The sequence below is a fragment of the Eretmochelys imbricata genome, chromosome 3, assembly GCF_965152235.1.
Source record: "Eretmochelys imbricata isolate rEreImb1 chromosome 3, rEreImb1.hap1, whole genome shotgun sequence".
NCBI classification, from domain to species: domain Eukaryota; kingdom Metazoa; phylum Chordata; order Testudines; family Cheloniidae; genus Eretmochelys; species Eretmochelys imbricata.
In genome coordinates this window covers 109,764,503-109,791,157 of record NC_135574.1, presented here as the reverse complement: position 1 = coordinate 109,791,157, position 26,655 = coordinate 109,764,503, and the positions used below count along the sequence as shown (strand labels likewise).

At 41.8% G+C, this 26,655-nt stretch overlaps 1 protein-coding gene across 1 annotated transcript in view; it reads right to left on the bottom strand.

The window, feature by feature from the left end:
- UTRN (utrophin) overlaps positions 1-26,655 on the bottom strand; it is a 528,745-nt gene that overhangs the window by 191,804 nt on the left and 310,286 nt on the right. Inside the window, exons 53-54 of the mRNA XM_077813162.1 lie at positions 20,744-20,916; positions 12,402-12,558 (exon numbers count right to left, since the gene is read on the bottom strand). Coding sequence (XP_077669288.1) covers positions 12,402-12,558; positions 20,744-20,916 — 330 coding nt within the window. The remainder of the gene's footprint in view (positions 1-12,401; positions 12,559-20,743; positions 20,917-26,655) is intronic.

Genomic DNA, 26,655 nt, shown 5'->3' with positions numbered 1-26,655 from the left:
ATAGACCTAACTCTGTAAACATCCATATTAGAATGTACCTCCCACTAAAGTAATTTGCCCACTACACCGACTTAACTCCACCGCCATGAGAGGCACAGAATCAATGTTGATGTAGTTAGGATGACAGTGTCAGTTGAACACTGCGTTGCTTACACTGACTGTTGCTGCCTTTCAGAAGCCGTCCTGCAAAGCCCCACAGTGGCTGTTAAACCAGTGCAAGCTCTCCTCGTGAGGACATGCACCACTGAGACAAGGAGTAAGTGTGGACATGCAAAAGCGATTTAATTACCGCAATGGCTGTACGTCAACGTAACTTAGGTTGACTTAGTTTTGTAGGGTGTGTCCACACTGCAAATAAATAAATAAATAAAAACAGCAGCGAGTCTGACTCTACAGACTTGGACTTGCTGGGGTCATGCTACGGCACTAAAAATAGCCATGTGGACATTCCTGCTGCCCACTGTCCTCTCCAGGTTTCAGAGCCTGAGTGGGAATGGCTACACTGCAATTAAAATCCTGCAGCTGGCCAATGCCAGCTGACTGGGCCTGTGGGACTTAGGGTAAGGGGCTGCTTAACTGCTGTGTAGACATTCGGACTCAGGCTGAAGCCTGGGCTCTAGGGCCCTGTAAGGCAGGGTTTTAACACCCACTTGGGCTAAAACACTCAGGACAGGTCTACACTACAAATTTACCTCAGTATAGCTATGTCGCTCAGGGGTGTGAAAAATCCACTACTATCCTATGGGCCGGATATGTACTACTACTATTTGTGAAGTAGTAACATAACGCTTTCATAAATCAAAATGTCTGTAACTTTGTTCTTTTGGAAACTTACTTCAACCATGTAAAATGATGAGTCAGCTCTATTTTCCTGTATTTTTTAAGAATATATGAGAACTTCTTGTCCATATTAGTATCTATAGGTTTCTAAGAGATCATAATTTCAGCAATATATAATCCTATTTGAGGTCAGAATAAATTTTATAAAACAATCTTGTTATTTGAATCCCTACTGAATGGTTTGCTTTCCTTTTTAAATCATATATGTTTATTTAGAAAAGTAAACTTGGTAACCACAATGCTATGAATCTTATGGAATCAATATGTTGATACAATCTTACATTGCATAAGTTTAGACTAAATAATTCTTTCCTTACTTTCATATAAATTCCACCAAAAATATCTAAAGAATTAAACTCAGGTATTCAGATAATAATGTATGGTTTCCATACCTTACATCCATTGAAACTGCTCTTGCCAAAGTCTCTACTGCCTCTCCCTAGCCAAAAGTTCAGAACCACTATTCCATCCTCATCCCCCTTGACCTGTCAGCCGTCTTCGATGATTTCAAACCTTCGCTTTCCTTGAAATGTTGTCCTCCCTTGGCTTCCATGATTGTTTTCTTCTGGGTCTCCTTCTACCCCTCTAATATCTAATCCTTTGGAGAGTCTGCCTCATCCCACCTCCAGTTTTCTCCAAATTCCTCAGAGCTCCGTCCTTGCTCTCCTTCTCTTCTCTCTTGACACCTTTTCTCTGGGTAATGTCATCTGCAAGACCTTTGTTCACCTACACAGATAGGTGTCATCAAAAATGTATAAAGTACAGTAACTCACTTAAAGTTGTCCCGGTTAACGTTGTTTTGTTGCTGATCAATTAGGGAACATGCTTGCCTGAAGTTGTGCAATGCTCCCTCATAATGTTGTTTGGCAGCCCCCTGCTGTGTCCACTGCTTGCAGGAAGAACAGCCTGTTGCTGGTGGGGGCTTGGAACCAGGGTGGACCGGCAGCCGCCCATCAGCTCCCTGTGTCGCAGTCACCCAGCAGGCTATCAATTGCCGGCATCCCCCACTGCCATGTGCTGCTCCAGCCCTCTGCCTTGGAGCTGTTCCCCGGAGCCTCCTGCTTAGGGAGCGGTGGGGGAGTGGAAAAGGGGGGGGTTCATGTCAGGGTGTCCCACTCCCCCCCGCTTACCCCATTTCCATAAGGGAGGGAGGACATGACAGGGCTCAGGACGGAGTGAGCTTCCTGGCAGCAACTTCTGTCTCAACTTGCTGATCTACTTAACAAGGCAGTGCACTTAGAGTGGGGTCAGCATACTTAAGGGGGCCTTGTGCATCTCTCTCTCTCTCTCTCACACACACACACACACACACACACACACACAAAGTGTGTGTCTCTGTCTGCTATGCTGTCTCCCCTCCCTCCATTCGTGCTGGTTTGTAGAGTGTGAGGCCACATTAACAACAATGGGTTAATCAGCTGATTGCTAGTTCATCGTTTTGCAGTAAGGTATTCCCTAGGAAATACCCCACCCTCTGACTTCACCACCTCAACCAAGCTTCGCAATCATCACTGTGTACCAGTATTAAACCATTTGTTTAAAACTTATACTGCATGTGTGTGTGTGGGGTGAAAAAAATTTCCCTGGGACCTAACCCCCCTATTTACATTAATCCTTTAGGGGAAATCGGATTCGCTTAACATCATTTTGCTTAAAGTTGCATTTTTCAGGAACATAACTACAACATTAAGTGAGGAGTTACTGTACTCTTCATCTTCAAAGCTCTTTGCACAAATTAAGTAGCTATTCCACAAGACAGCCTTATGAGACTGGTAAGTATTAACCTCCTTTTATAGATTGGGAAACTGATGCCGAAATGTCGACTGATTTGTCCCAGGCCATAGATGGAGCCTACATCAGGAACTAGGAGTATCTTCTGATGTGATCACTGTAATTTATCAGAATTTTTATACAAAAGTGCTATTACCATATAACTCTTTGAAAACCTAAAATGAACTGTTACAAGGAAGACTGGGAAAGAGCCAAGAGAGTGAAAGAGAAATCATTGAAACAGACTGGCATTAATGAGAAATATGGAGTAGTAAAATAGGAATTAAAAAGGGAGTTGTCTTCATTCTGACACTTCTTTCTGGCACAGCAAATAACCCCCTAAGAGTTAAATTACATCTGAGTTTTCAATAGTATGTGAGGCAGAATGTAATCTTTGCCTTAGGTATATTTTATACTGCTCATTTTTATTTACTTTTAATTCCTCTCAAATTACTAATATACTTTTCTTTACTTAAAGTATTTTTGGGAATATTCACCTTGGGCTGTTTTGAAAGAAGCAAAATGAACTTCTGGACCCTGGTGCAACACATTACTCCACTTGTAAAAGGCTCCTGTTCATTTGAGTAATGTAGTCTTGATTTTGCAGCCCTTACTCCTGGGAGTAATACAAGTATGTATTCTCTTTGAATGTAAACCTTCTTCAGAAAAATTGACATGATCACGGTTATCAAAATCAAAAGCCAAATTTATAATTAATTTGCAATCCATTTCTTTCCTCCCACCCTAAGACTTCTCAGTAGCACACAAATAAATCAAGCAAACATACATTTAAAATTACATTATATTGTACTTATATATAGTGCCTTTGAACCTGAGCACTGGGGAATGCTAACAGAAGGAGAGAGCAATAAAGCAAATTGCATTAAACAGGAACAAATAAATCAACAACAGGCATTTTGGAGTGAGAACCAAATATTAGGTTTACAAGGAGGAAGAGGGGTATCAAATCATTAGAATTAGCAACACTACAATGAGGAAAAGATTCAGGACTTATTAAAATGAACTGAGAGAAGATGATGTTTACAAAGAGCTAAATGTGGATAAAGTCTGGGGTGAAATCCTGTCCCCAATAAATTCATTAGCAAAGCTCCCTCTGATTTACTGGTATTTTTAAATGGCAGTGGCAAAATGATTTGTAAACTGGCTGAGTGAATATGAGTGAAAGAAGCAAAAAGGAAGGCATGGAGAAGTGGGAATAAAAAAAGGGAGGAAATACTGACCAGTTTGGTCGATGGCATTAAATGACGATTTCAAATCAACAACCTCAACAGAAGAAGCTAGTGAAGGGAAAAGAGGCAGCACGTGAGAGTAAGGCAAAGCAAATGCTGTATGATTTTGGGCTGATCTGCAGTTGCTGAAGAGAGACTTTTGGAAGACCAGCAAGGAGAGCACAATAGCAGGGCCTGGAACAACAAACAGGAGGTTGAGGAGTTTAGTAGCATTAAAAGTAAATCTTGCAGATATGTGAAATGTTTAGAAGATTTAACAATTTAAGAGGTAGGGTAAGCAAAGAAATTTCCTGGTCGAAAATAACGTGAGGGTTCCCAGTGCTGACAAGTGGAAGGAATATCATTGAAAAGTAATTTTCTCTTGGTCAGATTTAGCGAAATTTAATTGGCTTGTTTTACCAAAGAGAAAAGAAAATCAAAAGAGAAGCTGAAGGAAATCAATTGTTCTGTAGCATGCACGCACACCCACTGTATTGGGGAATGTAGTTGAATGGTTTTATTTAAAGATTGCTAATAAACAAAGATTTACTCTAATTTGTACGTTTACAATATTTATGGCAACAACGAAAGCATAATTCTAAACTAAATGCCCACGAACCTCACTATAATCACAACAAACAGAACCAATCACTGAGCATATGTCAGAAAACAGAAATATTAAATATTTGGCATTTGGAAGAACAAGGCTCAAATCCTGAGTGTTTTGCTCTGTAAATCAGAAGAGGGCTGCAAGTAGTACTGTGGAAAGATACTTCGCCCCAGAGAAAGGGGAAAGCATGCCACACACCTCTGCACTGAAAACCCTCTAGCCAATTAAGGATTGGCACTGATGGAATCTAAAAGGAAACCCATCATGTCATCCTTAACTGGAAGGCAAGTGATCCCAACATTAGGACTTGAGGATGAGTGATAAAATGGAATCCCTTGGTGTTCATTTACAAAGGCAGACATTTGGTGTAAGAGGTGGAAACATCAGTTACTGCACGGGTGATTGTAGAGCAAACCCCCGAGTTGATAGGCTGGGGCTTCAGAGTTGATTTGTTAAAGAGCACAGGGTATCCAATGCCGAGTTCTGGGAGATTGCATAATGTTGTACAAACGTGTCCACTGACATCCAGGTGACGGCTCTATAAATATCCCTAATTGGCACGTTGTTCAGGAAGGCTACTGAAGTGGAAAGCGACAGGGTAGAATGTGTTTCAGTTCCTGGTGGGAGTTGTAGATTATGTTGCCATTAACAGAGACGAATGCACTCAGAAATCCATTTCAAGAGTGTGCCTGTGTCATAAATATAAAGGGAAGGGTAAACCCCTTTAAAATCCCTCCTGGCCAGAGGAAAAATCCTCTCACCTGCAAAGGGTTAAGAAGCTAAAGGTAACCTCGCTGGCACCTGACCAAAATGACCAATGAGGAGACAAGATACTTTCAAAAGCTGGGAGGAGGGAGAGAAACAAAGGGTCTGTGTCTGTCGGTATGCTGTTTTTGCCGGGGATAGAACAGGAATGGAGTCTTAGAACTTTTAGTAAGTAATCTAGCTAGGTATGTGTTAGATTATGATTTCTTTAAATGGCTGAGAAAAGAATTGTACTGAATAGAATGACTATTTCTGGCTATGTGTCTTTTTCGTAACTTAAGGTTTTGCCTAGAGGGATTCTCTATGTTTTGAATCTAATTACCCTGTAAGGTATCTACCATCCTGATTTTACAGAGGGGATTTCTTTACTCCTATTTACTTCTATTTCTATTAAAAGTCTTCCTGTAAGAAAACTGAATGCTTTTTCATTGTTCTCAGATCCAAGGGTTTGGGTCTGTGGTCACCTATGCAAATTGGTGAGCATTTTTACCAAACCTTTCCCAGGAAGTGCGGTGCAAGGGTTGGGAGGATTTTGGGGGGAAAGACGTGTCCAAACTACGTTTCCCAGTAAACCCAGTTAGAGTTTGGTGCTGGCAGTGGATATTCCAAGGACAAAGGATAAAATTAATTTGTACCTTGGGGAAGTTTTAACCTAAGCTGGTAAAAGTAAACTTAGGAGGTTTTCATGCAGGTCCCCACATCTGTACCCTAGAGTTCAGAGTGGGGGAGGTACCTTGACAGCTTGGATATGGCAGATCTCTTGATCTTTCTGCAACACACAGAAATAGTCATGATGCCTTTCTAAATGACTTAGTTCTTTCGAGATAGATGTTAGAAGAGCGCTGGCCTTCCAAGGTGTGCAATGTGGCTTCTTGCTTATTTTCATGCGGCATGGGGAAGAAGGACGGAAGGTGAATAGGTTGGAACTTTGGGTAGGAACTTTGGACATGGTCTTTAAGTGACGTTACCTTGGAAGAAAAGTGTGTACGAGGGTACATCATGATGGCCCCTATTTCCCCTACCCATTGAGCAGATGTGATGGCTACGAGAAGGGCTGTCTTCATGGATAGGTGTATATAGCAACAAGTTGCCGTGGGTTCAAACAGGGAGCTGGTGAGGTAGCATAAGAATAGGCTGAGATCCCAAGATACGGTGAAATCTCAGACTTCTGGGTAAAAGTTTTGAAAGTCCCTGAGGAATTGTTAGGTTATTGGGTGAGTAAATACCAAATGACTCACAATGGAATGTTGTAATGGTGGCAAGATGTACTTTAATGGAGCTTGTGACCTTTTGAGCTCTAGGATGTAATCCAATATGAATGGTAAAGGAGCAGTCAGCGCTGAGACATGTATGTTGTCGCACCAAGTCTGGAACCTTTTCTCTTTGTGAAGGTACATATAACGTGTAGTTAAGTGTCTGCTATTTAAAAGGATCTACTTTAGCCCTTCAGAACAGGTCATCTCAGGGGCTTGGAACCATGGAGGAGCCATGTCTTCAGATGCAGAAGTTCCAGTTTCAGATGGTGAATTTGGCCTGTGTCCTGAGGAGAGGAGGTATGGAGCTGGTGGAAGGGTTATCAGTGGACAAACCACCATGTGCAAGAGGTAAGGAAACGATATTTTTCGGGGCCATGTTGGGGCTATTAAGGTGGCTCTGGCCCATTCCACTTTCATCTTGTGTAGCACTTTGAATAGTAACTCTTAGAGATTGATGTGCAACATTGACTCTAATGGGAGGGCCACTTGCCCTGTGCTGTATGGTTCTGTAGGTATGCCCCTCAGATGAATAGGGAGATGTTGGTTGTCAGTATCAGGGAAGGTGATGGCTGGAGGAAGGGGACTCCTGTGCAGACATTGCGGGGTTTCATCCACTAGTCTAATAAGTCCTTGACTTTGAGTGGTATCGAGAAAGATTTATTCAGACTGTGTCTGAGTGATAAGTAAACTGTACGGAGCCAGACCTGGAGGCAGCACATCTGTAACCTGGCATGTTTTACCACAAATGTGGTTGCTGACATACGACTGAGCAACCTTAAACAAGTTCTGGCTGACAGCTGTGGACTGGTTCGTACGGTTGTAATTAGACTATCATGGCAAATCTGTGGGTTGGTAAGGCGGCTTTGACCACCACTACCAGTGCGAGGGGGGCCCAATAAATATCAGTTGTTGTACTGGTGTCAATGTTGATTTTAATGTGTTTATTTCAAGGCCTAGTCTTGAGAAAAGGTCCATTCTTCTTCAAATGTCTTCAAGCGCGTCAGCTCAAGAGGGAGCTTTGATTAAACAATTGTCTAGGTATGGGGATTTTATAATTCCTTGTTTAAAGAGGTGTGCTGCTACCACTGTTAAAACCTTGGAGAACATTCTGGGTGCTGTAGAAAGGCCAAAGGGCACTTTGTACTGATAATGTTCCGACCCCAGGGCAAATCTTAGGAATTTCCTATGAGAAGGGTGTATGGTGATATGGAAATATGTGCCTTGGAGGTCGAGGGCTGAGAACCAGTCCCCCTGTTCCACTGCTGGGATTATTGTTGATAACATGACCATCCTGAACAGTGGTTGTTTCACGAACTTGTTGAGGTTTCTCAAATCTAGGATCAATCTCCACCTGCCATTTTTCTTTTGCATTATGATGTGTTTGGAATAAAATCCTTTCCCTCTGTGTCAAAATGGGACTGCTTCTATGGCACCCAACCATAGCAGGTGATTTATTTAGTTTCGCAGATGGTGCTTATGGGAAGAGTTCCTGAAGAGGGAGCAGGTAGGAAGCTGGGTAGGCAGAAGGGAGAGGAACAGAATCGAGTACCCATTGCTGATGATTTCCAACACCCACTTGTCAGAGGTGATCTTCTGCCACATTGGGTAGAAGTGGGTCATATGGTTACCAAGTTAATGGAGTATCTTCAGTGGTTGCAGCATGTGATCCAGAGGGAGGCATCTCGGGGCCTCAACCAAATTTTCAAAACTGTTGATTTGAGGTGGATGGGTGAGGTGTGGATGACTATGTTGAGGTCTGTCTACTCTTGGGACATAGTACTTCTTTGCGGGGACATAGTACTTCTTGTCCGCTTGCTTACACTTAGGAGGTATCAATGCTGGGGTATGCCAGATCACCTTGGCTGAGTCCAATAAGGCCTCATTGACTGGGAGTGCGATTTTAGCCTATGTGGAAGTCTGCAATATATCCAGCAGCTTGTGCTGTAATTCTTGCACTTCCTCCAAGGGGATTTGGCGAGAGTCTGCTATTCTACAAACCAGTTCTTGAAATAGTTTAAAATCATTACCAGATGTTGGAGGTGGTGGCATAATTGCCTTATCTGGCGAGGACAAGGAGATGTTGGTTCTACCTCAGGTTTGGGAGGCCTGCATACAGATGAATATGGAGAGTGCCGGTGTCGATCCCTCTGATTAATGGGTGGTTTGTGAAAGTGTTGCCTCTACATAGCACAAGTGTCCCAATAGGGCTAGTGTGGAGAGATAGGCATGTAGGGTGGCATCCACGGAGTGCGTGTACCAAGATCCTGGGTTGGTTCTGGACTCCTGATACCGAGGGCGTGTATAAGGTTCGCATTGTGCAGTCCCCTGGCACATGGGGGGAATGCATGGTGTAAACCTCTTCATCTTCTTCTTCCTCCTCACTGGAGAAGTGGGAGGAGGGCCTACATGGTGAAGGAGATTGGTGCAGTATGGAGGAGTGGCAATTCTGGGGTGTCAGAGACAATCAGGTCTCTCAGGAATGGAAGCATCAGGGCTAAGGGTCCCAGCAGACGCACCTTGCAGGGCTGAAGCCCCGAGCCCCGGCAGGCGTACCCAGCTCTCGAACTTCTGAAGACTGTTGTATGTGGCTTGGAGGGTCAGTAAGTTTGGCCGCCCCGATCTAGGCACTGGTGAGGACAATGCTGATGGTGCCAAACTTAGTCTACATTCTCCCAATTCACCAGTAGGTGGCACCAAAAGGTGGTGCCAAAGCACTTGGTCCCACACGTTTAGTCGGAGCAGCCAGTGCCAACTGTGCAGCTTTGGGCCTGTCTTTGCTAGTACTATCTTCCGTGGTCCTGCCCTCTTAGGGTTCTTGGACTTATCAGTAGTGACTGTACCGGAAGTCCCCAGGTAGTCACTAGAGCCGAGTCTAACTGTGGAAGATGTTGAGGCTACTGACCTTGTGGTGGGACCCTTTTTCCTGGGATGGCTCCTTGAGAGGCGAGCTCAAGGTCCATTTCTTGCCATCTTTATGAGAGTCTTTTCTTTTTACCGTGCACATCGAGCGCGGGGCGGCAGATGACAGGGCCAGCAGTGACCGCTGTGAAGGAGAGATATTGGGGCCACAGTCTGAGTCTGACCACAGTGCACACGCCATCATTAACCTTTTTAATTACAGCTCCTGTTTTTTTCAGGTCCAAGTCTTGAAGTTGAGGTAGTCAGTGCACATCTGTGGTATATGCCCCTCTCCCAAGCAACGAATGCACCGTGAGTGCCTGCTGCTTATGGGGATGGCCTCATGGTAAGATTAGCACCTCTTAAACCTGGGGGATCCAGTCCTAACCCCGTGTAAGGAAGAAAATAGAAAAAAAATACTATCCTAGCCTAAGGAGTAACAGAGCAGAAATTTTTTTAAAAAGGCGGGGCAGGAAAATGTAAGAAATGGAAATAACTATCAACTATAAACTTTTAACAGAAACAGTTACATTGCTAAAGGCAGTAAAGATTCTCTCATCAAGGTCTCTGCTAGAGATTCCATCCCACATCAAGGGCAATTGAGAAGGAACTGAGGGCAGTTGGACTGCACAGCGTTATACAGTTGCCGCTCGCATGTGCAGCCCATGTTGCATCCCTGTGTGTAGGATTAAAGTGCACCTAAAGTGGAGCACCCATAGGGACACTACTTGAGGAAGAAAAGAGAAATACCACATGCATAAGCCTTTTAGAGTTGATCAAAAGGGATCCTCTTCATTCCACGTCCTAAGTAGGGACAAGTCAAATATGTTGGAGGAAGAGAATCAGCAAAAAGATCTTTTTCGATTTTCATAGAAGAGACAGCAATTGCTCTGTTTGATGTAATACTGAAGTAATATACAGTACCTATTAAATATAGGAACATAAGTGTTGCCATAGAGGATCAAATCACTGGGTGCATCTCATCTAGGTTTCTCCCTCTGGCAGTAACCAATGGACAATGCTACAGAGGAAGGTGAAACACCACATCCAAATAGTTCACACTTGGGTAGGTGCAATGACATACATGTGGGATGAGAAGAGAGGATGTTAACTAAAGGATCTCTTCCTCCCAGCAAAGATAAACGTTAGAAAATAGTGGTTCAACCTACAACTCAAAATTATTTATACATACATATACACATCATACATACACACAAGAAATCTGTTCATTTCATTTTGTTGGGTGGTGTGAGAAAATGCTCAGAATCAAATCTAAAACCAGACATTGTTCTTGGACATCGTATTTTCAGCTGACAGCGTCAAATTCTGCTGTGCCTGGGACTCCTATTTAACCCAAACAGCAGTATACTAGGGAACTTTTACTGCACAGCAGCTGTGTCCACCCACACAGTGCATGGCAACAGGGTCCACATGGACAGTTAGTGCACGGCTTGCTGGAGTGCTGCAGGTTTACACCGAACCTTGCCTCATACTAACTGTTCATCTAAACATACCCTCAGAAGCTGCACATCTGCATTTAAAAACAGTATTTGGCCCACAATGGGGTTTTGTTGTCATTTTAAATAGATTATTTAAATTCTGGAAAATGAACAATTGTGTAACAATTGGTAAGGATGCTCCAAAACCGCATCTCTATAAAGATGTACTTGGTGTGTTCCATAATCTATACCTAGCTTCACCCTCTCCCATAATGTGAAAGAGTTACTCCTTAAGCAGAGGATAGGGAATATGGAGCCTTGATGTTTTCTCCTTCATGTTGCCACTATCTCACTAGTACCTAGGATGAGTCACTTAACTTCTTTGTTCCTCAGTTTTCCTATCTTTGGGTAGAACACCCATTTTTGTGAAGCATTTAAGATCTTTAAATGTTATATTAAAGGTTTGCTTTCCATGTAGTACTAGCATACAGTATGTGCTAAAGTTCATTTGAAGACAGTTAACACCTGTTTGACAGACTTTAAAATATATATTTATCTGCTCCAGTCTTTTATTGTCTATCTGATCTTAAAAAACCCTCTGTTTGATCACCATAAAGCATTCACATAAGTTGTTCCTGCAACAGCATGATTATTTTATTTCTATTTCTTTTTTTGGCCAGATGGTGCGGGCAGAGAAGATGAACTGTTATGAAACAAAGATCCTATATTTAAGGAAATACCTTTATTAAAAATGAATGCATGAAGAGATACATAGGGTACCAAATAAGATTTTTTTTAAATTTTCCTATTAGGAGTTAGCAGCTCTAAGCCCCTCAAAAAACTTTACTAAGGCAGAGCATCTTTCTATTGGTCAAAAAATTGAATGTGAAAAATATTTACATCCCCACTAAACAGTCATAGAAAAGAAACCAGTGTGTTATTGTGCAGAACTACTCAATTTGACAAGTTATATACATTATGATTAAAGTTATAATGCTCACTACCAGGATACATTTGGTTTAATAAGTATATTTACTATACTTGGAGGCTTTTGTATGTGTATATTTTAATGTACACCAAGATATTTTAGGATTCACTAAACAACACAGAAAAGCTAGATGACAAAATGTGAGGCCTAACTAGTTTTCTTTTTGTGCTTGTAAGCAGTTCTGAGTCTTTGAAAACAAAACTATCCACTAAACAGAAAAAAACAATACTGGCCATTTAACAGTATGTGGAGAACCCTTAAGATAATTCTACTAAATTTAGAGTCAACATTGTTTTACAGTTCTTGCTTAGTTCTTATTTTTATAGAGTCTTGATCAGTTCTGCTCACAGAATGATAGACTTACCTGTTAGAAGATGAAGAACACCAGGAAATGGACCAAGTTTTTCTTCAGTAAAAATATATAAATCAGAAACCATTCTGATGTAATTTTAAATAGAGTTTCTAAATTACTCTGATCTGGTAAGAAAAAGTGGCCATGGTTTAAAAAGGTACACTTCTCAAGATTTATCATTAGGGGAAATTCAAATCTATTTCTGCTTATTCCTTTATTTTAATATATTTATGTTCTAAATGCAGCCAACTCACTTTACAGTGGTCATACTGTTGCTGTAAAGTTGAAACATCCCCTCCAATGGGCATCTGCTTTTTCAGCTCTTCATCTTTCACATTCAGCCATTTGATTAGCTCTTCCAGTGATGTCAGCAGCCTGTTCCATTTTTCTGCACTTGCCTCCAAGTGGGCCCTGCAGAAAGATAAAACAGTGTCCTACTCAGAGGCTTGCCCTATATTCAAAATCTACTACATTTTATTTGAAGAAACTTGTCCCTGTTAGAACAGGAACACGTCCCTAACACCTACATGCAAAATAACTGCTTGAATGTGCATTAAAAGTCACCACTTTAAATCATTTTGCACTGCAAAAGCAAATTAGTCTGAGAGACAACAGAATGTGGACGAATGTCTGTCTGATGTGTGAATCTGCCTCAAACAATGCAGAGTGCATATCTGAGAGGGATGAAAGAAAATCCCCACTCTCTGTTATGAATCTGAACTTGTAGTGTACAAATTACATACATCTAATCTTTGCACCAAAATACACTATTTCTGAACTTTTGAGGCAAACTTAAATCTTTGATGCCAAGAGCCCAAATCTCCAAGGCTGAAAGAAATGATGCACACCAGCAATCAGCAATCATCAGAACTAAGTAATTAATTATGAATGGCTGAAAAGTAGGGCTGTTAAGCAATTAAAAAAATTAACCATGATTAATCGTGCTGTTAAACAATAATAGAATACCATTTATATAAATATTTTGGATGTTTTCCACATTTTCAAATATATTGATTTCAATTACAGAATTACACACTTTATATTTTTAATATCAATATTTACACTGTAAAAATAAAAAATAGTATTTTTCAATTCACTTAAGTACTGTAGTGCAATCTCTTTATAATGAAAGTTGAACTTACAAATGTAGAATTATGTACAAAAAATTACTCCATTCAAAAATAAAACAATGTACAACTTTAGAGCCTACAAGTCCACATGCACTTACTTCTTGATTCTTCAGCCAGTTACTCACACAAACAAGTCTGTTTACATTTGCAGGAGATAATGCTGCCTGCTTCTTGTTTACAATGTCACCTGAAATTGAGAACAGGCATTCACATGGCACCGTTGTAGCCAGCGTTGCAAGACATTTACATGCCAGATGCACTAAAGATTCATATGTCCCTTCATGCTTTAATCATCATTTGTGAGGACATGCGTCCATGCTGATGATGGGTTCTGCTCAATAACGATCCAAATCAGTGCAGACCGACGCATGTTCACTTTCATCATCTGAGTTAGATGCCACCAGCAGAAGGCTGATTTTCTTTTTTGGTGGTTTGGGTTCTGTAGTTTCTGCATCATAGCGTTGCTCTTTTAAAATTTCTGAAAGCATGCTCCACACCCCGTCCCACTCAGATTTTGGAAGGCACTTCAGATTCTTAAACCTTGGGGTGAGTGCTGTAGCTATTTTTAGAAATCTCACATTGGTACCTTCAAATCTGCAGTGAAAGTGTTCTTAAAACGAACATCATGCTGGGTCATCATCTGAGACTGCTATAATATGAAATATATGGCAGAATGCGGGTAAAACACTCCCCCAGGGAGTTCAGTCACAAGTTTAATTAACACTTTTTTTAACGAGAGTCATCAGCATGGAAGCATGTCCTCTGGAATGGTGGCCAAAGCATGAAGGAGCATACGAATGTTTAGCATATCTGGCATGTAAATACCTTGCGATGCTGGCTACAAAAGTGCCATGTGAATGTCTGTTCTTACTTTCAGGTGACATTGTAAATAAGAAGTGGGCAGCATTATCTCCCATAAATATAAACAAACGTATTTCTCTTAGCGATTGGCTGAACAAGAAGTAGGACTGAGTGGACATGTAGGTTCTAAAGTTTTACATTGTTTTTTTCTTTTTGAGTGCAGTTAGGTACCCAAAAAAAGCTACATTTGTAAGCTGCAGTTTCATTCATAAAGAGATTGCACTATGGTACTTGTATGAGGCGAACTGAAAAATACTATTTCTTTTGTTTATTATTTTTACCGTGCAAATATCTGTAATAAAAATAATATGAAGTGAGCACTGAACACTTTGTATTCTCTGTTGTAATTGAAAAATTTATATTTAAAAATGTAGAAAAACATCCAAAATATTTAATAAATATAAATTGGTATTCTATTGTTTAACAGTGCAATTAAAACCGCAATTTATCACGATTAATTTTTTTGAGTTAAATCGCGCGAGTTAATTACAATTAATCAACAGCCCTACTGAAAACACAGTGGTGGCACAGGCTATTTACTACATTAAGCCTGAGTCAGTGATTCGTTTCTGCAGTATTGTGCAGTAATGCAATTAAAAAGCATGCCCTCACTGTAATTTCTCTTGATAATAAGAAAAGGAGTACTTGTGGCACCTTAGAGACTAACCAATTTTTTTGAGCATAAGCTTTCGTGAGCTACAGCTCACTTCATCGGATGCATACTCTGAAACCTCTCTTGATAATGGTAGACATTCCTGTTTCCTTTATTTCTCCCTCTGCTCCATTCCAAGCTATCCTGACATGGGACCTTCAACCAAGATTAAATACTTAACAGGCAGTTGTGTAATCTCATGCCACTGCCTTTCTACTGTACCATCAATATACCTAGTATTTTCTGTTCTCTAGCTGCCCTCCCTACAACGTCTAGACAATTGTAGTAATGTCCCTCTGTTCTACTTTAATTCTGGTCATTCTGTGCTTTTGTCAATTAATTTTGAACCCAACATATAAATTACTTATACTTGTTAACAATAATTTCACTTGCCACATGTCAGCCAGGTTACAGAGCAGAACTAAATCCTTTTCAATGTAACTTGCTGCTAGCTCCATGGTCTCTGCTTTTCTGTTATCAACAAGCAGTATTATATATATTTGGTTTCTGTCTTTTTTTTTTAAATACCTGCTATTTCAATTTTTTTAATCCATTTTAGCTGTTACTCAGAACTTAACTCTTTCAATGCAACACTACTTCACCTGCCTTCTTCTGTGCTGTCATCTTAAATAGCAGTTCCAATGAATGCCCAATACTGACCGTTATTAATCTGGCACTACTTGGAGGTGCATATGAAATATGCTGGAAGGTCTACTTCAAGAGGATCATTTTGGTGGGGTTGTGATACTTAGGAGGGGTGTGTGGTTCTGAAGTGAGGGAGGGATACGAGGTGGATGAATTGGGAAGCACTTGTCATTGGGATTAGATTGAAGCAAGATTAATTTGTAGAGGCAAGGTGTCTCCAGGAAGGTTGAGCTAGGAGGATTTAGGGAGAGGAATCTATTCTCTCTTCACCCTAATCCATGAAAGCACTTACGCACCTATTTTGTTTTTAGCAAGTACTTAAATGTTTTCCTAACAGAGATGCACTTAAGCAGGTGATTTCCTAAATTGGTGCTCCTAAGCTTCCAGCCTCCCCACCATTCGTCTCTCTTAATGCTGAATTCAAGCCAGCTGTCTATATGCTGAGATTGAACATACAGCCAGCTTGCTGCCCCACACGGACTTGTGAAATGAGGTACTGCAACGGAGTACAGAGCATGATGTTGGAATCCACACACTGCCTTGCTCCACAGAATCTTCTAATTCAAAAGGGAGAAAGCCAACAGAAAAGTAAGTGGCACACTTGAACCTATTAAGGCCTGAACCCAGCTTTAAGGTAGAGAGGGAACCAAGGGACTTCGGTGGGAGGAGTCACACAGAGGGCAGAGACAGAGTGCCTCCAGCAAACTCTGTTGAATGGCAAAACCCTAGTTTCAGCAGAAAGGTCTGAAACCCCAGGACTGCTAACTCAAGAGAATCTCGTAAATAAGTATCCACTGCCATCCAATAAACACATGCAAAATCACTGCCAAACAATACATTTTCAGAGTCCGCTCTTTTAAATCTAATAAAGATTATGTCCCCTTATATCAAGATACTGCACTGTGCCTACAAACTTCAACAGTATCTATTCAAAATATTTCACCCCAAAGGTGACTGTGTTTCAAAGCAATATGAAGAGATTCATGTGCACAGTTTGTATTTACATATTTTAATTTAAACTTTTTGACCATAAGCCCCCTCTTAAAAATAATAAACTCAGGGAACTCCTAGGATTCTCAACACTCCGCCTTCCCCTTAATCAGTGCATTGCACCAGCCCTCCTTACAGTAGATGGAAATGGTATTATGCTTTCTACCGCATGTGTCATTGCTCTCTTTTGCACCTTTTAGGAAAGAGGACCACATGTTGAGTTCGCTGCTTTGCTGTTGAACCAACAGACTGGCCTTTTATTAAATAAAAGAAATCTCTCTAACCGCAGTTGATTTACTTGTACTGAAATGAGACATTTGTGGAGATTTTTAGGTCAAATAACAATTAGATTTAAAAAGAACCAACCTATCCATCTAAGTTGCTCTCACCTCTAAAAGCCGGTATTGCCTGAGGTTTTACAATTCTGTTCCAGTTATTTAGCAGACTTCCCATATGCAAAATGAATTGAAACTTTGGAAGGAAAAAATATGTCACTAGTCAGATATTTAAAGGACACTTTAACAGTGTTTCACTGTTAAATTAACATTCCCTGCAATAACATTAATCATAAATGAACTCATTTGGCATTAATGTGAATTTTGTGGTATACAATACGAGATTAAATTCACTATTATTTATCATTAATGAGTGTCCATTTGTGTGCCAGATTAATGACAGTAGTAGAATATTACCAGCATATGGTTTCAAAGTCTGGTGGAACCCAGATGTTCAGAAAAAGCCATTAAAGTAGTATAAAAGTACTGCTTAGGAATGAAAATGAGTAAGTATCTCACCAGAAACATTGTAAAGAGGTATAAAAGAAATGCACACTTAATGTGAGTATCATGGTTTATTTTAACCCAACGTTCCTGCTTTTATTTTCAATATTATTCCTTATAGAAGTGTGATATATAGCTGCCATAGATGAGTGGACACATGCTCAAATCTACAAAGGAAGAATTAGGTTTTTGATGGAATTCTGCTCAGGGTATGTGCTAAGCAGCAATGGAAAAAAACATCGTCAGGTTTGGGTTTCAGCCACAAGGTTCAGTGAATCCATTTTGTAATCTCATTGTATTTGTGACACAGGCATCAGTAGGGGAAGAGCTAGAACTAGGGGGAAACTATGTGGGTCTGGAAGGCATCTTGAGTTTTGGAGACTTTTTGCTTTTCTTTTGTACCTCATGGAGAAAAGATTTTTGTCCCTGTTTGGAGACTGGTCCCACTCTAGATAGTGCTTCCCACTCTAGATAGTGCTTTCCTCTGCAAGGAAAGCTTTGACTTTCTGTGCCCCGGTCACTGGATTCATACAAGAGAACTTCCCTGAGAAGGCCATTTGAAGTGGACTGGGTCAAGGGATTTGGAGGTGGGGGCAGCAGTCAGTGGGGGATTTATTCCAAAAGCATCGCAGGTTGGTGAGGAAGGACGTGCCTGCTGGATCCCAAGCACTGAACTAGGCTGATATTCCTTCTGGAGATGTCCCTATCAGATTCTTGGCTGGAAGGGAGGAAGGCAGAGGCCACAAAAAGCAAGCCAGACTAGAGCGAGACTCTGCAGGCTGAGAGCAACTGTGAAAGAACTCCCTTTCTACGGACCCTGAGAGATTCTTCTCACAGCTGGAGCACCTCTTGGCCTTTTGGCTTGCTCTGTTTGGATAACTCCATCACACTGGGGGACAATGGAACAAATGGAGGAAAGAAGTTCAGTGGGTGGTCTCATTCAGGGAATCACTCTTCCTCTCCCACACTTCCTCCTCTCACCCCACAAAAAACCTTTTGTCCCCTATACAAAAAGGGCAGAAGAGGAAAAAACACCAATCACTGATGCCCCAAAATTCTGCTTTAAAAGACAGACCTCTAATGTAGAAGACAGGAAAATGCTGAGCTGCTGCTCTGTTCATGTTGTAGACAGCAGAGAATCAGGAGTGAAAGTGGAATAAGTGTGGTCAACTCTTAAAATTCCTCTGGTATTAGCAAGAAGAGAGATGCAATCCAGGTATCTGAGATTGTGGGCAAGGCCACAATTGCCAGAAATGTAAATTTTGCAGTAGCTTCTGGATTGTATCTGAAAGTACACCTCTAAATGCTGGCAGCCTTTCCAAACTATAGCACTCTTTGCACATGGCAACAAGCGAGGAAACTAATCATTCTGGATAAAATCCACTCCTGTAAACAGGGCTAGCACTAGGCTCGATGTTCCATTTGAGTCTCACTTCAGTTTGATATTAAGGGTTTAAATTGGATTTAAGTGGTGCATGGGACTTGTGCTAGCCATTTGCAGGGTGAATTATACTCAAGAGTGCCTATTTCAATAAGGACTAAAGCCCAGATATGAAAGTGCGCATGATTAGAAATTTTATTCTGTAAAAGAAATGGAATAATCCTAATCTGGGCACAGTACAAAAACAGAACACAAAATCACAGCAAAATCAGACTTTTCAAACATCAATATTAGCCTATAAATTCGATTTGTGGTTCTTCCCAGACCTATTCTACATTTCACTTATAGTTCACCCCTCAATCCAGGCACAGCAAGGAAACAGAAGCATAAAATGCAAACAATTAGAGAGAAACAGTCTTCACACAAACAATATTTATCATTTCTGTCCCTCTCAGATTTTTTCATTATTATTTTATTCTTCGATTTAGACAATAGAACTATAAGTGAAGCATGGGGCTGAATAGGCAGAATCACAAACATTTCAGTTTCAATGGATATTAGAAAAGATTAATCTGTTCTGTATATGTTACTCCAGTTTGTCGACAAACTCTTTCCAGACTGTTTTTAGTTGTAGTTCATATTCAGAGTGACATGCTGTTCAGCAGCATAGTGGATGTCAACAGTAATCACATCCACACTGCTAACATTAATGATGTCCTGTGGACAGCGTGTTCCATGTATACACAGAAATTTAAAATAGCTTTATATCGTAAAAGAAAGTATTTCCACAAACCTTCCTTTTAAAATAGCAATCACAGTTTTGTGCACAGCCTCTCGCCTCGGAATTAATGACTGACTGGGGTAAATGGCTCGAGGGCAATTTGGACCATTAATTTCTCTCAAATGATCATTAATCCCCAGGAAAGGTCAAGTAACTCAGCTGTAATTGCTGGAACTCTTCAGCTGTTGATTAAACTGTAACATACGAACGGCTTTTAATCTCCCTCTTTTGGTGATTTATTCGGTGAGTGAAGCTCATGGAAGTCCAAGTTTAAAGAAACTTGCTTCAACTAATCACAAAGCAGGTCAGTCTCTGCAAGCTCCCTTCCAAACTCTGTTGGAGCCCTTAAATTCCAAAATATGCTATTCTGGCTGTGGGCTGAGCAGAGGTTGCCCCTTGGGCTTGTCTGTGTGACAGTTCAGCAATACGGCTAAGAGGAGTCTAAAATTAAATGACGCAGTCATTTGTACCCTTAGTTTATAATTTAAACTGTTGTGCCAAAATTCAAGTCGATTGAATTTTCTGGCCTTTGGAGAATTAATACGGATACTTAAGATTACTGGAATAGAACACAGTATAGTTTGCTTTAATCAATAGCAAAGTAATAGCTATTAAAACCTCTGTAAAGGCATTTACAAATAATTAACTTTAAAATAGGATTCAGTTTACTCCCTACAACAACTATAAGATAATATTGTCTTCTTACAAAACGATATTTTAAAGATTTTAATGGAGACTCTTGTACAACATTGGATTGGATGTTCTAAAAGATATACTTTGGGAATTATTTGGGGGAAGTTCTATGGCCTATATTATATAGGAAGTCAGACTAGATGATCAAAATGGTCCCTTCTGGCCTTGGAATCTATGAATCTGTGAACATTTAAAAAGGCAGGGGGTTTTTTTTCCACTATTAGGTTCAAAATAAAATAAATGAACACTCCTTTTGCCTATCTACTCACTTTTAAACAATTTTTCATAAATCATCATCTGCAAAGATCTTCAACAACACACACACAAAAATACAAATCCACATACCCAGGATATGAACCGTATAAAAGTACTAACTTCAGTTAAAAATATAGATTCTCTTCACACCAGATGTAACTCTACAGAGACCTTCTGATTTGCAACACTGAGATAGGAGAATCAGGCCCACTTTCAGAAGACCTTAATAGCATGTGCAGCTGTAACCTGCCAGTTTGTACACCACTGAAGAGAGTTACCTAAGTAGTTAAACCTCCATGGTTAGCAAGTGCCCAGGGTTATTATATCTGAGGCCAAAAGTCTTTTAAACAAGAGAATACAGCAGTATTTTAGAACAACAATGAAAGCCAGACATTGTCCCATTCTTATTTTGATGTTTCTGTTACTAACCTGATGCCAGCTGACTTTGCTTTCAGGTCATTCCAGCGCTGGTTCATGTCATCAAGACGGTGCTGGAGCAGTGCCGCTTCCTCTGAGTTTCCCAAGGCTTTTACCATTTTCTGTCTGTTTCCATCAATGCTCTTGAAGATGTCATTGTGGGCATCAATCTCAGCCTGGATGTCCTGGAAAAACAAAGAGAAAAACTCAGGTATGTTAGTTCTGTAACTAGAGCAGAAGGGATATATTTGTTATGAGCTTCCCTCCCACCACACCTCTGATGAAATTTGCCAGTTATCAAGATGGCAACATTGGAACTATTTTGCAACATTTTCTTCTAAATAGAAAATTTCCCACTATCTGGATGTTTACAGAAAAAGAGCCACATTTCCATGAAAATTTGTAGTTGTGAAATTTCAAGGAGTTGCCAAAGGAGGAAGTAACTCAAGCCCAGGCTGTCTAGAGGACTGAGCACACTGCTAGGAGCCAGGAGACACGGAGCTTTATTTCCACCCCCAACTAGCCTTAATAGTACTTTGCAATTGGATAGCACTTTACCACCATTAATCCTCAAAACATATAGGTAACTATCATTATCCCTATTTTATAACTGGGGAAATGTGAGTTATAGATATTAAGTGGGTTGTTCAAGACCACACAGCAAGCCAATGTGGGAACTAAATCTTCTGAATCCTAATCCTCTGCCTAAAGCCTTCAGACCAGCAACCCCCAAAGCAGGTGACTTGACCTTTCTGGCTGGCACTTTCAAAAGAGCCGAAGGAGCAAAGAACTCAAATCTCATTGACATGGCTATTATTAATATTAATAAATAATAAAAATAGCAGTTAGGTTCCTCACTGTCCTTTATGCCTTTGAAAATCTTCCCCACCTGACACCTGTCTATATGTGGCTCCAGAAATGAAGTCCCCTACATTTTCAGATGTCATTTAAGGTGACTACCGCTACCCTCTTCTTCCTCCACTATACAACATTTACAAATGCACTCCCAAATCTTAACAGGCAAAAAGTATGTGATCTCAAGCTTCATCACACTCACTTGCCCCTTAGCTCTTTAAAATAAAATACAGCAGGAATTTCATGTACATATCCAATGAGATCCACTCACCCTGCAGTGCTTTAGGCTATATATTCTAGTTAGAAACATTCACAGTGTATTTCTGCAAGTTAGACCTAATTTTACTGACTACTACAGCAATCACTAAAATCTTTTTCCACTTCAACTACTGTACACTAGCTTTTGCGATATATGGTACAGTATACATGAGAGGGCAGGATACATGTTATACTCTGCAGTAGATACTACCACTGGGGGGAAAAAAAATTAAAGTAAAAGTAGATGGCAAGTTCCTCATTTCCCAACCCTCCAAATGAAATGGAGTATATTCACTGATCTCACATCTTCCCCAAAAGACATTACTGTAGTCCATCAAACCAAGCACGTCACAGCCTTCATTAAAATAAAATGCAACAGCACTGACTGACATTGAAAGAAGCTCCAGTATGATCAGCCACTGTTTTCTAACATCTGTGTATGAATGTAGAAATAGACAAATGTAAATGAATGAAAGAGCCCTGGAAATCTCAATGAGATCAAACAACAAAGATTATTACCTGTTACAGATACAAACAAAAACTTCCTTTTTCAGGGGGAAACAAGTATGAAATCCCTTAAAGGTTTAATTCTTCCAAACTCTCTTCAACATAGGCCATCCCTTCCCAGTGGGCGTTTAAACACACCCCCAAGTGGGTGGTGCTGCATCTAAAAATGGCTGCTACGCATATGACAGACATTTGGGAATGCACTGAGTGTTGATGTTCACTTGGGATGCTGTGAAACTTATAATTATACTCCTTCAAAAAAATCAGATGAACAGCTGAAAAAATGAAGTCTTTGGGGGAGAGTCTATACTTGACAGAAATCATGGACTGCAAAAACATGTATATCTCTGTTCCTTCAGAGGGCAAGTAAATTACTCCCTGTGCCAGTGAACATGGCACAGTAACTCTGCCTGGCACTGCCACTGAACTGCCGTGTGGCTTTGGGCAACTCACTTTGCTATTCTGTGCCTCAGTTTCACCCATGTAAAAGAGGGACAATGATACTTCTTCTGCTTTGAAGAGCTAGATGATATTATATTTCTCATCATGCTGAGAACAGACCTTATGAAAGGGGTATTACGGGAATGAATTTGCACTGCAGTACTGGAACCTGAATTAGGCAGCAGCGCCATCGAACTCCAACAACTTTCATATATTCATGAGAGTATCTGTGGTTCTGATCCTTCAAGTTCATACATGCAGGCAGATCCCTGCAAATGTGTAGACACCTTAAAATCAACTAGACTCTGCACAGTTGCAAAGGGCTGATCTTTTAAGAATGGGAGATTGGGTAAGATGTTCATAGATAATAGATTGGGTTGACATTTGAACTATGTATTTCACAGACCTAGCCAAATCTCCATCTCCAATCTTACCTCCCCGACACTTAAGTAGCAAATCCAAACTGATTTCTAATTTTACAACAAAAATATTTTGGGCTATTCAGAACCTCCAATCAAAATTTCAGCCCTGATTTCATTTAAAAAGGGACACTGGTTAGTATGTTCACTTAGAAGATCAAAAATAACGTTTCTTTCAAAATGGTTGTGATTCTTGTATTTGAAAAATGCTATGTTATGTTGAACAAGCCACTATGAATTTATTGTCTTTGCATTCCTGTTCACATGATTCATCTATGATGCCCATGCTACTGTTTCTATGCTCCTTTGAGGAGTACAGTACAGTTCAGTGAATAAGCTTTCGTAATTAACTTGTCTTCCTATTGTTGACCTTCTCTGGTTAGACAGAAACACATACTACCAGTTGCTACATAAACAAACACAAAGTGGTGGATCAGTTTCTACAAGAGCAGAGACCTGCCTCAACAGAGCTTATGAAGACAATCAGAACAGGGGCTCCCCTACTACACACATCAGCAAGCCCCTGGCACAGATGGTGGGTGTGGGCAGGGTGGATGGTGGAAGGTAACGGATGGACATAAGAAGAGCCATTTATCTGCACTGGAAATATAAAAGAAAATAAATTTGTTAGTCTCTAAGGTGCCACAAGGACTCCTTGTTTTTATTTTTAAAAGAAAAGACAGTTAGCTTTTCTGTAACTGGTGTTCTTTGAGACATGTTGCTCATGTCCATTCCGTATTAGGTGTGTGTGCTCGCCACTTGCACCAGCGCCGGAAGTTTTTCCCGTAGCAATATCCATAGGAGACCAGCTCTGGCACCCTCTGGAGTGGCACCCGCATGGCATGGTACAAGGGGCGCCGCTGCCAGCTCTCCCCACCCTCAGTTCCTTCTTGCCGGAAGTTCTGACAGTGGGGAAGGAGAGCGGGTCATGGAATAGACATGAGCAACACATCTCGAAGAACACCAGTTACGGGAAAGGTAACTGTCTTTTCTTCGTCGAGTGCTTGCTCATGTCCATTCCATATTAGGTGACTCCAAAGTAGTACCCCTGGAGGCGGGGAGGAGTTCAAGGACATGTAGATTGCAACACAGCTCTGCTGAACCCAGCATCATCTCTGGCCTGCTGAATGATGGCATAACGTGCCGTGAACGTGTAGACAGAGGACCATGTTGCCACTCTACAGATGTCCTCAATAAGGATGTGTGCCAGAAAGGCCGAAGAGGATGCCTGAGCTCTAGTCGAATGGGCTTTGACAACTGGCAGCGGGATTGCCGCCAGGTTGTAACAGGTCTGTATGGAAATCCTCTGTGAGGACACCAGAAGGCCCTTCGTCCTGTCTGCTGTAGCGATGAAGAGGTGAGTCAACTTACAGAAAGGCTCTAGGTGAAAAACTCTAGGTATGCTCTAGGTAAAAAGCCATGGCCATTCAGATGTCCAAGGCATGCTGCCGCCTCACCTCACTGGTCTTGTGCAGCTTAGGACAGAACACCGGGAGGAAGATGTCCTGGTTCATACGGAAGGTAGACACCGCCTTCGGCAGGAAGGCCAGGTGAGGCCTCAGCTGGACCTTGTCTTTGTAGAATACCTTGTACAGCAGTTCTGAGGTCAGGGATTTAATCTCAGAGATTCACCTCGCCAATGTCACCGCCACCAAGACAGAGACCTTCCATGAAAGGTGGGAAAGGGAGCAGGAGTCCAGCGGCTCAAAGGGCAGGCCCAGGAGCCTGGAGAGGACCAAGTTAAGATCCCACTGTGGGACCAGAGTCCATACCTGCAGGAAGAGTCTCTTGAGGCCTCTCAACAATGTGACTGTCAGGTCATGAGAAAACACCATCTGGCCCTGGATAGGAGGGTGAAAAGTGGAGATGGCTGCTAGATGCACTCTAATGGAAGAGTGTGCCAGATACACTCTAATGGAAGAGTGTGCCAGATACACTGTACGGAAGAGCACAAGGGACAGATGCTATGCTCGGATGCCCCCTGGGAAAACCTTATCCACTTGGCCAGGTAAGTCAGTCTGGTTGAGGGCTTCCTGCTTCTCAGAAGGATCTGTTGGACCTCATCTGAGCAGGTCTGCTCCTCTAGGTTCAGCCACACAGCATCCATGCCGAGAGGTGGAGGGACATGAGGTTGGGGTGCAGGAGCTGACCATGGTCCTGTGACAGCATGTTCAGTTGGTTGGGCAGGGGTTAAGGAGGGGCCGTGATCAGTTCACGAGCATGCCGAACCAGTGCTGGCATGGCCATGCCGGGGCGATCGTGATAACCTGTGCCTTGTCTCTCTTGATCTTTGCTAGGACCCCTGCTGTTGAGAGGAATCGGAGGGAACGCGTACATCAGGTTCCCTGACCGTGACTGGAGGAAGGCATCAGAGAGGGAGTCCTTGCCCAGGCCTGGCAATGAACAAAACCGGTGGTATTTCCTGTTTAGCCTGATGGCAAACAGGTCTACAAGGGGAGTTCCGCACCTCTGGAAGATCATGCAGGCTACCTCTGGGTGTAACAACCACTTGTGGTGAGAGGAGAAGTCCCTGCTGAGGTGATCCACTAGCCTGTTCTTGATGCAAGGGAGGTGACAAGCTTCCAGATGGATTTTGTGGTTGGTGCAGATGTCCCAGAAACAAGTGCTGCTTGACAGAGAGTCAACGAACATGCTCCCCCTTGCTGTTGATGTAGAACATCGAGGCCGTGCTGTCAGTCAGGACTCTCATCACCTTGCCTGACAGGTGAGGTAGGAAGACTCTATGCCAAGCAGACCGCTCTGAATTCTTTGACATTTATGTGTAACATCATCTCCTCCAGGGACCCTGGGTCTGGAGGTTGCCGAGGTGCATGCCCCAGTCAAAATCCGAGGCATCCAATACCGACTTGATGGAGTGATGGGGGATGTCGAATGGAACCCAGCCTAGGACGGTCGTGCAATTAGTCCACCATCGCGGTGAGGTGAGTACCGTCAGGGGAATGGTAATGACCTTGTCCAGGTGATCTCTGGACTGGGAATAGACAGTCACCAGCCATTGCTGCAGGGACCTCATCCAGAGTCTGGCATGGTGGACATATGTGCATGCTGCCATGCGACCCAGCAGGTGCAGGCAAACCATGGCCATAGTCAGGGGGAAGACAGAGACTTCCGCGATGAGGTTCATCAATGTATGGAACCTTACTAGAGGCAGGAATGCTCTGGTGCAGGTCAAGTCGAGCACCACTCCAATGAATTCGATCCTTTGCACCGGAACTAACGCAGACTTTTCATCGTTCACCAGTAGGCCCAGGGAGCGGCATGTGGCTTTCAGCACCACGGCATCCTCTTGGACCCGAGAACTAGAGCTTCCCTTGACAAGCCAGTCATTGAGGTTCGGGTAGATCTGGATACCCTGATTCCTGAGGTAAGCACCCACCACCGACATGCACTTGGTAAGTATTCTGGGTGCTGTCGCCAGGCCGA